The sequence below is a fragment of the Poecilia reticulata genome, linkage group LG13, assembly GCF_000633615.1.
Source record: "Poecilia reticulata strain Guanapo linkage group LG13, Guppy_female_1.0+MT, whole genome shotgun sequence".
Taxonomy (NCBI): domain Eukaryota; kingdom Metazoa; phylum Chordata; class Actinopteri; order Cyprinodontiformes; family Poeciliidae; genus Poecilia; species Poecilia reticulata.
The window spans coordinates 31,160,554-31,175,542 of record NC_024343.1 but is presented as its reverse complement, the minus strand read 5'-3'; the positions used below and the strand labels follow the sequence as shown (position 1 = coordinate 31,175,542).

At 39.1% G+C, this 14,989-nt stretch overlaps 1 protein-coding gene across 2 annotated transcripts in view; it reads right to left on the bottom strand.

Annotated features, from left to right (window-relative positions):
• Positions 1-4,387: 4,387 nt before the first annotated feature.
• The window catches only part of caln1 (calneuron 1), a 68,182-nt gene continuing 57,580 nt past the window's right edge, over positions 4,388-14,989 (bottom strand). For both annotated transcript variants that reach the window (XM_008426558.2, XM_008426555.2), the window contains exons 5-6: positions 12,203-12,359; positions 4,388-4,601 (exon numbers count right to left, since the gene is read on the bottom strand). In XM_008426558.2, the coding sequence (XP_008424780.1) occupies positions 4,474-4,601; positions 12,203-12,359 (285 nt within the window). In that variant the 3' untranslated portion in view covers positions 4,388-4,473. The remainder of the gene's footprint in view (positions 4,602-12,202; positions 12,360-14,989) is intronic.

Genomic DNA, 14,989 nt, shown 5'->3' with positions numbered 1-14,989 from the left:
AAGAATGTTTTTATTTATAATTTAATAAATTAACCTGTTTTTGAAAAAAAAAAACCGTTATTAGTTAAATTGACATGTTGATTTCTATCATTCATACAAAAAACTTTTCCGTCTTTTCTTCTTCTCTTGTCAGTAAGCAGTTTACAAACTGGAATGTCGCCCCCATGAGGACAGAGTGAAAACTGCGAATCTGAATAAAACACTGAAGGAATATATTTTTTTATTCATCTAATTTAACTTAGTGGAGTTAAAATGCTACAGGAAAACACTGAGCAATTACTGTGATGTTTTTAAAAATGTAAATTATTTTCCAAAGAAGTCATCTTTCAAAACTTTTATAGTTTTATAACTAAATGATGGATCAGGTCTCTGAATGTTTTCATAGAAAATCTGCTATAAAAATAAGATGAAAAAAAAACACACTTTAAAAAATGTTTTTATTGCAACAATTAATTGTTCCGCGTTTATACAGATTTCCATATTTACAAGATTATAATTATTATGCCTCTAATAAATAGTACGACTGAAAGTCTAGTCTAAGTAAATATTGCACGTGCAGTAAGTACAGTATGTGCTTGTCTAGATATTCTGTCCAGGTAAATATTTACAAAATTACATGTGAGATTTAAGTGGGAATTATCCATCATGCTACTGCAGAGTAACTCAGTGATGGAGACATGCAACCATTCTGCAGATGCAATTCTTCAAACCAAATGCAATAAAACCAAATTAAATATTTATAAAACACGTTTGCAGGTTTTTTTTTAGATTACATTGGAGCTCAATGAGTCCCAAAGGTAGATAAATTAAACCTTTTACAGGTTCAAAATCTATTTTTCTGCCACAGGCAAGAAATTTACCCCAATAAATATCAAGTTTAAATAAGAGCTTCTCTCCCCGCGCTGCTGGTGGAGAACCTGTACATTTTACACGACATTTTTACGTTTAGCGTCGCTTTTCTGCTTAAAACGTGAAAAATACAGAAGTTACTGTGGAGAGGCGTCGCCGCCAGATGGCGCTACAACACAAACTAACAAACCAACTTCTCCTTCCGTCGGAATGGATAACAAGTAAAAAAATAAACTAATTAAATCACATTTCTGTCTAAAAATGCCCGTTACATCTCGTGTTTCCGTGTGAAAACAGGAACAGACGACATTTAGATGTCCGGTTCGTCTCCGCTGAGTTTATGGCTTTGGATGGAGGGTTCAGAGGGAACCGGAAGGACGTCAGCGCCCCGGATGTTTCAGGACTCTGAACCCCCCGGAGAGCGGAGAGCACCGACAGTCATGCACACACACACACAGAAACATCGAAACACACACGGGACACACACTTCTGACGGAGGTTGCAATATTTACACAAGACACAGACTCGATCACATGCAGTTAGTGAGGGGCTGCTGGCCCTTTAAGAGTTTAAATGAGAGGGAGTGCAGGAGTTCAGAGCCGAATCAGTGAACTGCGAGTCACCGGAAGCTACGGCGAGTTCAGACGTGTTTTACCACGGCGCCATTTTAGACAGAAGAGAGGGCAACATTCCGCCAAAAAACTCAAAAAATGTCTTGAAAAACCAAATTTCTGAGTTTGAATGTTGAAACTTTCCAAGAATAAACTCATAAAATTTTAGATTATTCTCAACGTAAGGAATTTTGTTATTTTGACAAATCGGAAATTTGCTAGAAAAAACCCCTCAAATTTTTAAATTAATGTCAGAAAATTTTACAGAAGAAAACATGAAAGTTCCTGAGATTGGAAAGTCGACAATTTGGAAGAAAAACTTATCAGAAATTTTCTAGAAATCATAAGTTTTTTTTTGTTTTGAGTTTGACAAGTTGGACATTTGCTTGAAAAAATCTGAAATTTTGAGATTAAATTGACAGTCTCTGAGTTTGAAAAGTCTAATATTTCCTAGAAAACTTGAAAAAGTAAAAATAAAGTTTTAAAAAATGACACTTGAAAAGTTTAATGTTCAACTTTTGAAACTCAGAAATTTTAATGTATTTTTTAGATAATTTCTGGGCTTAATCTCTTTTTTTTTCTTTCTAGCACATCTTTGTCTTTTCAAACTCTGAAATTTCAAACTTCTGTCTAGAAAATTTCTAATCTAATCTTAATATTTCTGTAATTTTTCTAAAAAATGTTTGACTTTTGAAACTCGGATATTTGAATGTTTTCTCTAGAAATTTTCCGAGATTAAAATAAAAATTTCAAACTTCTTTTTCTAGAAGATTTTCAACTTTTCAAACTCAGAAATTTAAATTGTTTCTCAAAAGTTTCTGAGTTTTATGTTTCTTTTCCTCCCTCTTTTTTCTCTACGACGGCCCTAAAACATCATTGTAATATTTTTATGCTGCAAGAACAGAAAAAACAGATTGGAAGTATCAACAGCTTGAAATGAAAATACACAGTTATGAGAAAAACTAAGTGCACCCCTGTTGTTGACGTTTTGCTGCTCTGGCGTAAACAAGAGAAATCTGAAGTCATAACTCTATATAGAGACAAATTATTCACAAGTGGAAAACATTTATGACAGCCGCTAATTTTCCCAGGAGTCGACGTTCAAACAAATTGACAATTAGAAAAAGTTGAGCTCTTGTTGTCAGACTACAGCCGAGTCGGCATGTCAGACGTTACATGAACCTCGTTAAGAAACGACAGAGCAAACAACCAGGTTTGATCAGCAGAGGTTCGTCTTTTTAAAAGGACGTGGCAGCACAAATTTAACTTGTGCTGCCACGTCCTTGGCAGCACAAATTAAAGCTGCATCACAAACCGTCCAGACGTGAGACGCTGGTCAGAATCCCCAAACTGCAACGAGACAAACAGCCGATAGCGGCACGGCGGGGGCCGGGTGGTGATCTGGGCTCGGTCCAAACAGGACAATGAAACAAAATACAGACAGACTCAAAGGTTTGCACTGGCCTAGTCCAAGTCCAAACCTCAACAAAAGTGAAAGACAAAAAAAAAAAACATAAAATGTTACCAAGTATTTTGGTTGTGCAAATATCTTAGTTCACCTGAAATAAGACAAAACTAATTTACATATAAATCTTCCTTAGTATTGATGAAAATGTATTCGGACCAGTTTTGAGTTCTGAGAGAAAAAAAAGGTAAATTTTGATAAAATAAACAAATTTTTCTAGAAAAAACATAAAAATTAATTAATAAATTATCAACTTAGAACAAGCTGAAATATCTTCCTAAAAAAGTTACTTATAAGTTAGTTTTGTTTTAATTAAAGTGCGCTAAGATATTTGCACTAGAAACTAAATACATGGTGAAATTATTGACTCATGGGGTGTACTTAGTTTCTGGCACGACTTTAAGACTTTCGTGATTTAAAAGAAACGCTGCAAAAACACAAAATCTTACCAAGTATTTTGATTTAGTTTCTACTGAAAATGTCTTATTACATCTGAAATAAGACAAAACTAATTCACAAGTAATTTTTAGCAAGAAATAGAGATTTGTTTTAAGTCTACAGTTTCTTAATATTGATGAAAAAGTTCTAATTTTAATTCCAGATTATTTAATTCATATTTTTGCCAATGAACCTAATAAATTTCCATCAATATTGAGGAATTATTTGCTTAAAACAAACCTCCATCTCTAACTAAAAAGCTGCTTGTTTGTCTTATTTTAAGTGAACTAAGATGTTTGTAGTAGAAACTAAATCAGAAATATTTGGTAAGATTTTGTGTTTTTGAAGTGAAAAGAGGATGAAAACTCTGAAAGCCAAAACAAACTATAAATAAATAAATAACTAATTCAACTGCAGATGGAATCAAAGACCTCCAGGTTCATTAGTTGTGATGAGATGTAAGTAAATCCAGCAGCTTTAAAACAATTCAAATCTCTGATTCTGATTATTTGCTACTTATTCTGAAGAAAATGTGGAAACAAAATGGATTCGTCTCGATTGAATCGATGATTTACATGTTTAGATAAAGACGTTTTGCCTCTAACTCAGGTGAAGCATCAGCGGTCGGGTTCTGACCGGCGACCCGCTCTCACTCAGAAATATCTCTCAGCGTTTTCCTCACGCCGGCCCACAGAGTCAGCAGTTAATCAGAGCTGAAGGACGGCGGCCCAGCAGGAACCAGGCGGCCATGTTGTTGTGCTTCGCCGTAGTTCATCAGCCTCCCGCTGGGCGCCAGTCCCGCCTCCCGTCTGGAGCCGATCTCAACTCCTGCACTCGTTTCTAAATGTTCGGTTTGGATTATTGCATCAGGGAAACGGAGACGACAGTGGATGTGATGTCAGCCCTTACAGTCCCTGTCGGAGAAAAGGGGGAGGAGCCCCGGCGGCTCCTCGTGCTGGCTTCATGGCGGGTAGGTTTGGGTCAGCTGGAGGCGTTGAAATGAAAAACAAAGCGTGTTTTTTTCCTGGCTGCGCCTTGTGGTTCTGTTTCCTGCCTACAGCGGCACGGCTTCACCCACCCGGCATGCACATGCAGGCTGGCGCCACCCGGCTACTCCATGCCGTTTCTCAGCATCTGATTGGCCGCGATGAGCATGACGCTGATGATGAAGGCCATGGCGAAAGCGCAGATGAGACTCTTCCTCACGCACGTCTGGCGGTTCTTCTTCGACGGGTGAACTGGAACGAGACGAAGAGAGAAGACGGTAAAATAAGAGTCCAACAAAAACACGTGATCGTCTGCGTAGAGACGGATTCAGTCAAGTTTCTACGGCAACCGGCAAAATGCTACACATTTAATTTAATTTAATTTATTTATCTGACAGGAACAATGAGGACAAGAACAAAACAAATCTGCAAGAGTTTATTCACCACTCCGGTGTTTCTATGCATTAAAGTTCACTAGTGGAGATTGAGCCTTAAAATACTTTAATCTCTTTTTAATTCTCAGTTCCACCATTTTCCTACAATTTTACAAAATGTAAATATTTATTGTTTAAAATTTGACAATAATTTTCCACTTAAAATCAAGAAATGCTTCATTTTCAGGGACTTTTTTTTTGGCTGAATTAAACACATTTCTGGGTTTTCCTCTGTTTTTCTGCATTTTCCATCAGCTCTTACCAACCTGAAGTTACTTAAGTTTCCGTTTGTAATTTGTCAAAAATTGCAGAAAGTTTAAGTGGTATAAATATGTTTTCAACACTGTAAACCACCAGCTTTCAAAATGCAACAGGGTTTAGCTAGTTGGACCATTTCTGATGTGTATCTTATAATTTCAGCAGTTTTACGTCAGTTCTTCTGTTTTCACCTCTGTAAATGCTTTACGTTCCATATGGATATGGAACGTAAATATATGGCCAAACTCCATTTGGCCATATATCCATATGGCCAAATGGAGTTATCAAGTTTGACTGCATGAAACAAGCTCTAGATATAAAGTTTCATTGAAGAGACAAGAACTGCACTCTACAACAGAACCGGTAATCTTAACTGCGTTCAGCGGGAAGCCAAACTGAGCTCAATGTGTTGCTACGGGACTGAGCAGATGTTGAGCTGCTGGACATTAATGACGGAGGGAGATTTCTGTTCTGGACATTAGCTCTCAGTCCAATTACCTGGACCGTCTGTCGTCCGGCGGACGTCCTACAAGCAGCCAAAATTAAACGGGATGCAAAATTCACATTTTGCATGTTTTTGTTTCTACTGCCTCCAAAAACAACCCAAGCATAAAAAAAAAAATAATAAAAAAAAGAGTTCATGTTTTTTTCTGTCTGGAAAACGAGCCGTTTCAAAAATCTCTCAGTTGTTAAATCTCATTTGGTGGGCACTGCACCGTTACCTAGCAACCCCAACGGAACTCTTTTTGTCACCTAGCAACCCCAACGGAACTCTTTTCGTCACCTAGCAACCCAACCAGAGTTCCAGCATATTTCAGCTGTACAATGGCTGCTGGAAAATCAAGAGTTTGTTGTTGACTTACCATCCAGAAACCACTTGCTGCTTTCTTGCTGGTTGTGCAGGAGGCGCTGTTTCTGCTTTTCAAAGGTGCTAAAATTGCGTATCAGTTGCAGCCATTTTCACAGTGTAAATGTTGAGTTGGGGGGGCGTGGCCAGCAGAAGCTTATTGGGATTTAAAGAGACAGGAGGCTCTAAAACAGCTCAGTTCTGCTTATTTGATGGAATAAGCAGAACTGAGCTGGATAAAATCTTATCTAAGAATTATTTTGTTTTGTGTAGACCAGGGATGTCAACCTCATTTTCATTTTGGGTCAAATCAAAACCATGAATCCTCCTAAAGGGCCAAATGTACTGATGGAACCTGTTCACAAACTGCCATCATAAAATGAATCCTTAAAATTATTACTGAACATCTTTTCAGTTCCTCCAGGATTCCGTGATTCTTTTAGTGATTCTTTTGCAATAAAAATCAAAGTGTTTGTGGAACTAATTTGGAAATATTTGAGATTATTCATGACAGTAAATGTGATGTTTTGTTACTTGCTGTATAGATCATGGACTATAATCTGACAACAGTTAAGACTGAAGCAGCTGTTTAGTACAAGAAAGAAAGTTTTTCACAATTTTTGAGAAAAGTCTGCAATAAACTCCCAACTATTAGCATAAAACAGTTTGTTGATTTTGTGTGAATTTCCACAATAACTCTGAAGAAACTGATTGATATGAATTGGCCGTAAACAGATAAAACTTGCATTAATTTGATTGATCACATAATATTTAAGCACACTAGAGGACCACATAAAAAGCTTTGGTGGGCCGGATTTGGCCCACGGGCCTTGAGTTTGACACCTGTATCCTAACCTCTTCGATAAGAGTAATGGGTCACCAGTAATGACCTGTTACTGGTTTCTGTCCTTCCTAAAACATGAGCAGGTATTAGCATGTCCTTCACTGTAAAACAGAAACTGAATCTATAAATCATTAAATCACCTAGAGGCCGATTGGAAGTGGCGGGCTTTGACTGGACATCTGCTGCCCGGCATGTTTCCTCTGCTTTATGCCATCAGAACAATTTGTTCAGCTATGAATCAGTGGCTGGTGGGTTTCAGTGGACCAGTTAAATTCCCTGTCCTGGTGTTTTTCAGAGCAGCACCGTATCGATTGCTGAACCAGGAGAAGCCGCGGGGAAATCAAACTTCCTTTTCTGCTTCGTCATATATCAGCCGGCTGATGTAATAAGCGCCGAGGAGCATGATGGATCGGGATGAGGAAGAACCGCGCTGTGACAGAAGACATTGATTCCTCCATGACTGAGCACATTTTGGTGTTTGTGAGCGCCAGGTGGTTCTGATGGACCCAATGGACGGTTCTGTCTGCGGCGGCCATCCATCATCATGAAGCTTCATGTTTTCATCCTGCAGCCGTTGAATGGATCCGATGAGGCGCTGGTGAGATCTGGACCTCCGAGTCGGGTACTGACTAGTTACATCCACTCAATTACATTTACTGGAGTAAATTAAATAAAAATGTTAAAAAAGTATTTTTACTACGCTGTACTTTGAGATATGACGTGTTTCTTCTCTCACTTGAGTAAAATTTCTGGATTTTCTTCCCTCTGAATGAAAAACAAACATGTTTAAAAACTCACCAGACACAGAAACACACCTGCAGTTTCTGTTAAAGTTTCTGAAGTTTTTTTATTGAAAGAAACTGATTTTTCTTTTTTTCTTTTGTCTAATTTTGTCATTTTTTCTTACTTATATTAATTATTGTCATTTTGGTCCTTAAAATACCAAAATTTCCACTTAACTTTATGTTTTGATCCATCTGATGATGTAATTTCTAAATATTAAATGATTGATAATTTGATCAGTTACTCAGCACTTTTTACCAAATACTTTTTACTCTTACTTGAGTAATTTCTTGGACAGATACTTTTACTTTAACTTGAGTGAAAATGTGTTGCAGTGCTGCTGCTCTTATATTTAGCTACTCTGGAGTTGATCTGGTGAAACCCGTCAAGAAACACATGCAGGTTGTAGAGACTTTATTGTCCATTTTTCCTCTAAAAACAAAACATAGATGATCATAAATGAAAAGCAGAAGACTGGAATTTCACTGGAAACGCTGACACCTTAAATCACGTGTCAAACTCATGGTTCACGGGCCAAATCCGGCCCGTTGTAGCTTCTTATGTGGCCCTTTTAGATGCCAAATAACATCCATCAGTCCCTCCAGTTTTTCGCACTAATTTATAACTGTGAATGTGTTGTAAATTTTCCTAAAAAATTGTCAAAAATATTGCAGTTAAGTGATGCTAACTCCTACCTGTAGGTGGCAGCATGTCTTTACTTTTACACTGCTGCCTCAGCCTCACCTGATGTGAAGCTACAATCCGTGATTGATGTGGCGAGTAACGAAATGTCACATTTGCTGGCATGCAAAATGAAGCTTCGGCGCAAATTAAATCTGGAAGACTCTTTAGCCTCACCTGCCTCATCATTCTGGACCTATCAGCGGTGGATCAAGCCTCACTTCGGCCAATCATTGTTCGAGCTCCAGTTGAAAAGGACCTCCTGGCCACGGCCTCCTCCGCTCACCAGCTGCGATCAACCCACCTCCGCCCCATCTCCACCTTCTGCTCCCGGCTCTCAGGCCACATCCTTCTTCGACCGCCGCCACCAGTACAAACCCCGGCGGGATTACATTCCGATGCAGCATCAGGAATGTTTATCGAGCTTTTCGAAGTCCAGCTCGACGTCCCCGGCCGGGGCCTGGACGCCAAAGGACTTTAATGTTTATTTGTCATGAAACTTTCTTTTATTGCTTTCTTTCTCTGCCTGAGTCTCTCCAGATTGAAGTGGAAATACAGATTTTTATTGCAAAAAAAAAAAATCACAAAAAACAATCGCAAAGTCATGGAGGAGATGATCTATGAGGAGAGATGTTCAACATTATTTGATTTTAAGAAAAACTTATCAAATATAGACAGCTTTTATTAATATTTTAGCAGTTTTGAAGGGGTTTAATCAATACATTTAAGATTTTAATCCGACCCTGTTAGAGATGCAGGAACTGGTGACGTTCTGACTCAGCGGTTTTTACCATCCAGTTTCATGTTATTAATGAATTAATGCTGTGATGGACGCCAGACAGAAAGCTGTATTTTCCTAATATGCTTTCAGAGCAAACAACACATCAATCACAGTGAACACACACTGAATGACCTCATATATTTTCATCAAAGAATGACATTTCAGAACTGTAAAATAATTAAGAAAATGTTTTTGGTCAGTTGGTTTCCGCCAAAAATGTTTTAAAGTTTGACAACAACATTAGCTTTAGAGTGACTGGTGCAGTTTTTAAAATAATCCAAAGCTAAATGTCAGACATAAACATAATTAGCACATGCATAAAATTTCATGCTATCATTTTCCTTGAATTTATTTCCTGCGTAAAAACACTGAGAAACATTTTCGACTAAAAGGTGCTAGCTAACATTAGCATACAGGCTTTTTAATCAAATGTTAGCATGACTTTCTAAGTTACATAGAAGAATATTATGCTAATGCTAATGCTTCAAGGTTTAAAAAGTACAATTTATATTATCTGAAAAACCTATGGTATTCTTATTCACACACAACAAAGTTTTAGTTCAAAGGTTTGTAAGTTACTGAATAGCATAAACATTTGGGCCAAAGTGCTAGCACAGATTTCTGGGTCACACCAGAGAAAAGCATCCTAGTGTTTCGGTTTTAAGGTTTTTATGCTAATGTTTTAGTTAAACTCAGTTTGGAAAAGACAAAAAATAATTAATAATTTATTCAAATGTAAGTTCATGTTTTAGATTTCCAAAGGTCTGGTTTGGTTTTCAAGCCAACGATCCACTTAGCGGTCTGAAAGAAATTTCAGTAAATTATTATTTTTAACAATATAACACAGAACCAACTGCTTGTTAAGAAGAATAAGAACAACACAAGCTGTCATGAAGAAAAAAAAAACATTTTTAAAAAGATTAAATTACCACAAAACTCTTAAATCTAACGACTATCACCATCTCCCCATACAGCATCCGTTTTTAATTTTGTATTTTTAATGTGTTTTTAGTGGTGCCCAGAACTAGATTCATTTCACTATTTTCACTGCAAAAACACAAAATGTAAGTATTTTTAACCTAGTTTCTAATGCAAACATCTTAGTACATTTTAAATGAGAAAAAACTACCTTAAAAGTTATTTTTCGGATACAGGAGTTTGTTTTAAATAATTCCTTATTATTGATGACAAATGATTTGTTCCGTTGGCAGATTATTTAACTCATAACATGGTGAAATAGTCGTGGTGTAAGTGAATTAATCTGCCAGTTGAAATAGAACTGAGTTGCTAGGCAACGGGCTGGGCGTGGCTGGTGTTGCTAGGCAACGGCGGAACGTTCCACCAGTGGAACTAGAACTTTCTCATCAAACTTAAGGAGTGATTCACTGAAAACCAGCTTCTACGTCTTCCTGAGAAGTTACTTCTAAGTTAGTTTTGTCTTTTTTCAAGTGCTGCTAAGATATTTACACTGGAAACTAGAAAAAAGTACTTGGTGAGATTTTGTGCGTTTCCAGTGTTCAACTGAATCTGCAACTATTTTTATAAACTCTTATCAGATGTTTCAACTAGATGAACTCCTGTTTGCGTCGACGCTAATGAACACTGAGCAGCGTTTATTTTCACCGATGCCAAAACTGCTCGTTTCAACTGAATTGAGTTTATTAAGAAAACTATAATTACAATAATCTGTATTTTAATACAGACAGAATTTGTAGGCGCAGCCGAGGTGTTGAGGGGATCCGTTTTGGTGGCCTTAGGATCGCATCTCTGCTTTTTGCGGATGATGTGGTCCTGGTGGCTTCATCGGAACGTGATCTGCAGCTCTCACTGGAGAGGTTTGCTGCCGAGTGTAAAGCGGCCGGGATGAGGCTCAGTGCCTCCAAATCCGAGGCCATGGTCTTGAGCCGGCAAAGGGTAGAGTGCCTTCTCCGGGTCAGGGGGGTCGTCCTGCCTCAAGTGGAGGAGTTTAAGTATCTGGGGATCTTGTTCACGAATGAGGGAAGARGGGAGMGGGAGRTCGACAGGCGGATTGGGGCAGCGTCTRCYGTGAAGCGGGCGCTGTACCGGTCCRTCGTGGTGAAGAGAGAGCTGAGCCAAAAAGCGAAGCTCTCGATTTACCGGTCGATCTACGTTCCCACCCTCATCTATGGTCATGAGCTTTGGGTCATGACCGAAAGAACAAGAACGAGATCACGGGTACAAGCGGCCGAAATGGGTTTCCTCCTCCGCAGGGTGGCTGGGCTCTCCCTTAGAGAGAGAAGCTCAGTCATTGAGCCGCTGCTCCTCCACGTCGAGAGGAGCCAGTTGAGGCTCGGGCATCTGGTCAGGATGCCTCCTGGACGCCTCCCTGGTGAGGAGTTCATGTCCCACCGGGAGGAGGGGAGACCCAGGACACGCTGGAGGGACGATGTCTCTCTATGGCCTGGGAACGCTTTGGGATTCCTGGAGGAGCTGGAAGAAGTGGCTGTGGAGGGAAGTCTGGGCCTCCCTTCTGAAGCTGCTGCCCCCGTGACCCGACCCCGGATAAGAGGAAGAAAATGGATGGATGGATGTATTTTAAAAATACAGATATTTGCAGTAAAATGCATATTTTTTCGTCTCATTTTACTGCGGATATTGATCGTCTTCGTACCACAAAGTAACAAACTGCTACAGTTTATCCTTTGAGATTAAAAGTTGGCACATCAAAACACATTTCCTGAAATATCTCTTCTTCTGCAGCTGATATTTATAAGTGGTTGTTTTTTTAAAAAAATGTACGGAGACCCTGAACAGAAATGACTGTGGAGGCTGAGTCACTGGACCTGAATCGAAAGCTGGCATTTCAAAAAGCTGAATGATAATTAGCTTAGAAGAAACAATGACACTCGCTGTTTTAATGGAGAGAAAAGAGAGAGAGAGAGTCCTAGAATACCCTCCGCTGCGCTCACATCCATAAATTTTGGATGGCTGTTGGTGCAGAGAGGAGTCATGCATATTTCATGCGAGCCACGGCTGAACAGCTGACCAGCAGACACTCGTCCTCACAAACGCCCCAAATCAATAAATCAGCAGGTGTGCTGGGACTCTGTTGGCTGGAGATGTTGATGAGAAAGCTTAAATCCTTTCTGACAGCCGGGATAAGTTCCTCCCTCTCTCTGCCCACACAGGCCCAGCGCCTGCCTGTGACACATCCATGTGCCTCAAGCGCTTGCGTGTGAAATTAGCCCAGGGACTTTCACTCACCTCCCTCAAACTCCGTCTGACAGTTCCCGGAGTTTTCCTTCAGGCTTTCTTCCTCGTTGATGATGATGTTCTCAATGTCCTTCATGGTCAGGTGGTCGCGGAAAGCGTAGAACAGGATGTGTTTCAGCTCCTCCAGGGTGATGCGCTGCATGTCGAACTGCAGCAGAGAGACGAGCAGGAAAGTTAAAAAGACATATTTAAAAAAAACAAAGTGTGTTTTGTTGGTTTTTAGCTGGGTAGCTGGTAGAACCACCAACTGAACCAGAGAAACATTTTACAAACGGATCTAAACATCACGTTTGGAACAAGGACATTTTCCTGGACGATAAATCGTCCCAGAAGGTATCGCGATAAACGATAATAATGACGATTTGAGACCATTTTCAAGTAATATAACAAGAACAGGCTGCACAGTGGCGCAGTTGGTAGAGCTGTTGCCTTGCAGCACGAAGGTTCTGGGTTCGATTCCCGGCCCCGGTCTTTCTGCATGGAGTCTCCATGTTCTCCCTGTGCATGGTGGGTTTTCTCCGGGTACTCCGGTTTCCTCCCACAGTCCAAAAACATGACTGTCAGGTTAATTGGTCTCTCCAAATTGCCCCTAGGTGTGAGTGTGTGTGTGGTTGTGTGTCTCTGTGTGTCTCTGTGTTGCCCTGCGACAGACTGGCGACCTGTCCAGGTGACCCCGCCTCTCGCCTGGTACGTTAGCTGGAGATGGGCACCAGCAACCCTCCCGACCCCACTGAGGGACAAGGGTGAAAGAAAATGGATGGATGGATGGATAACAAGAACAGATTCTCAAAATTCAATAAACTTTAAAGTCTGGAAATGAAAGACATTTTAAATATCTAAAATAAACAAAACAAATAAAATCTCTGTAGACAAAAGTAACTTAAAAAAGACCTAAATCAGAACCAGACTGAAGATTTTCATCCTCCAGTTTTTGGTAGAAAGACAGAAACAATAAATCATGCAAATTGTCATGTGATTAATTGATTAATTGCTTATTGTGACAAACCTACAGAAAACTGTCAGATGCATTAATCACTCCATGTTTAGGCTGAATCTCTGTTCAATCTCATTAAATGTGAATAATTTAAATCATTTAATAGTTTTTCTGGTTACCTTCTTCATTTTCAAACAAATTATGTAAAATCACATTAGTGGGCAATATTAGTTTTTTTTCTTCCTTTTTTTGTTTGAAATAAATAAACACCTAGAAACCAAAAGGGTGTTAATCTGATAATCACATGCAAAGTTAATGAGACGCTGAAAACACATCAGTGAGATTAGATGGTTTATTAATATAAAGATTAGAAAAGCAGTTTCAGAGGAGACACATTTTCTGGTTTTGTTTTGTGTGGGAAAAGTTTGTTACACTGCAAAAATCAGAAAATCCTACCACGTATTTTATAGTTTCAGTGCACTGAAAATAAGACAAAATAACTTGAAGATTAGGATATAGGAGCTTATTGTAAGTCAGTAATTCTTTAATGTCGTTGAAAAGGTTCTAGTTTGTCTGGCAGATTATTTACTTAAAACATTTTTCCTGAGTTATAAATGAAATAATCTGCCAGTTCACCTCTGACCCCGTCCAACCCGCTGCTGTTGCTTGCTGGCAAATTTTTTGCAGGAAACATTTTTTCTGGCAAAAAAAAAAAAATAAATAAAAAATTATTTATATCTGCACAGGATAAAAATTCAGTTTTATAAATTCAATGTCTTTAAAAAAAAGTTTGATTCTCATGAGACATTTCTTCCACAAAAACGAGAGAATGATAAATTCAGACAGAAAGTTTTCAAAATGAATGAAAATGTAAATAAATGTAGCTTTCTGATGCAATCCTTCACTTCCTGAATATCCTGAATATGGCGTCATCACAGGTCAGAGGTGAATGAGGTAGAAATGCACTAAAGTAAGAGAAGAACCACTGCAGGAACTGCAGATGTTTCTGTCTGCAGGTGTTTCTGGTGGATTTTTGGTTAAAACATTGTTTGTTTTTCATTCAGAGGGTTGAAAATCCAGAGATTTTACTCAAGTAAAAGTAAAAATACTCCTAAAATTATATTTGTTCAAAAAAAACCTACTAAATGTTATTGAGTACCATATTTTCCGGACCTCACTATAAGCAGCACCCACAAAGTTTAAAAAACAAACAAACGGAAATGTACTTAAATAAGCCGCACCGCTAACAGCCGCTGGTTTCTCTGCCTCTCTCGGTTTTCCACTGACTCTGATATTCAGGACGCAGTTCTCTGTCTCCAAAACCGAACCGTGGATTCGTGTAGCGGCTCCATTTCCCTCCTGGACTACCGGATTGATACTCCTCAACTTAAAAGCTGCATCATACGAGTTTGAAAACATTTCTCCGTCGTGCCTGCTGCTAGCATGTGGTTGTTCTAAATGAAAATTAGCACTTTATTCTTCAATTTCCAATTTTGACTTCCAATGAGTCATTTCCCGCTAGAGAGCCCCCTGGTGGTTGAAGAAAAATCCACAGAAAAACTGCACCGGGCTACAAGCCGCTTGGGTCAAAGTGGAGGAAAAAAGTAGCAGCTTATAGACCGGAAAATACTGTAAATGTGACCAGTTACTACCCATCTGAGACTAACTGGAAAATCCCATCTTTATCTCCCTGATTTAAGCTTTTTTTAGGTTTATCAGCCACAGTGTAAATAGTTTTTTCTGACTCAGATCTCTAACAGAGCGCTACCGTTTCCTCCAAATAAAAACATTCTGAAATGAGAAACCACTCCTGCTGCAGCCAGCCGCCGCTCGGTGCTGCAGCC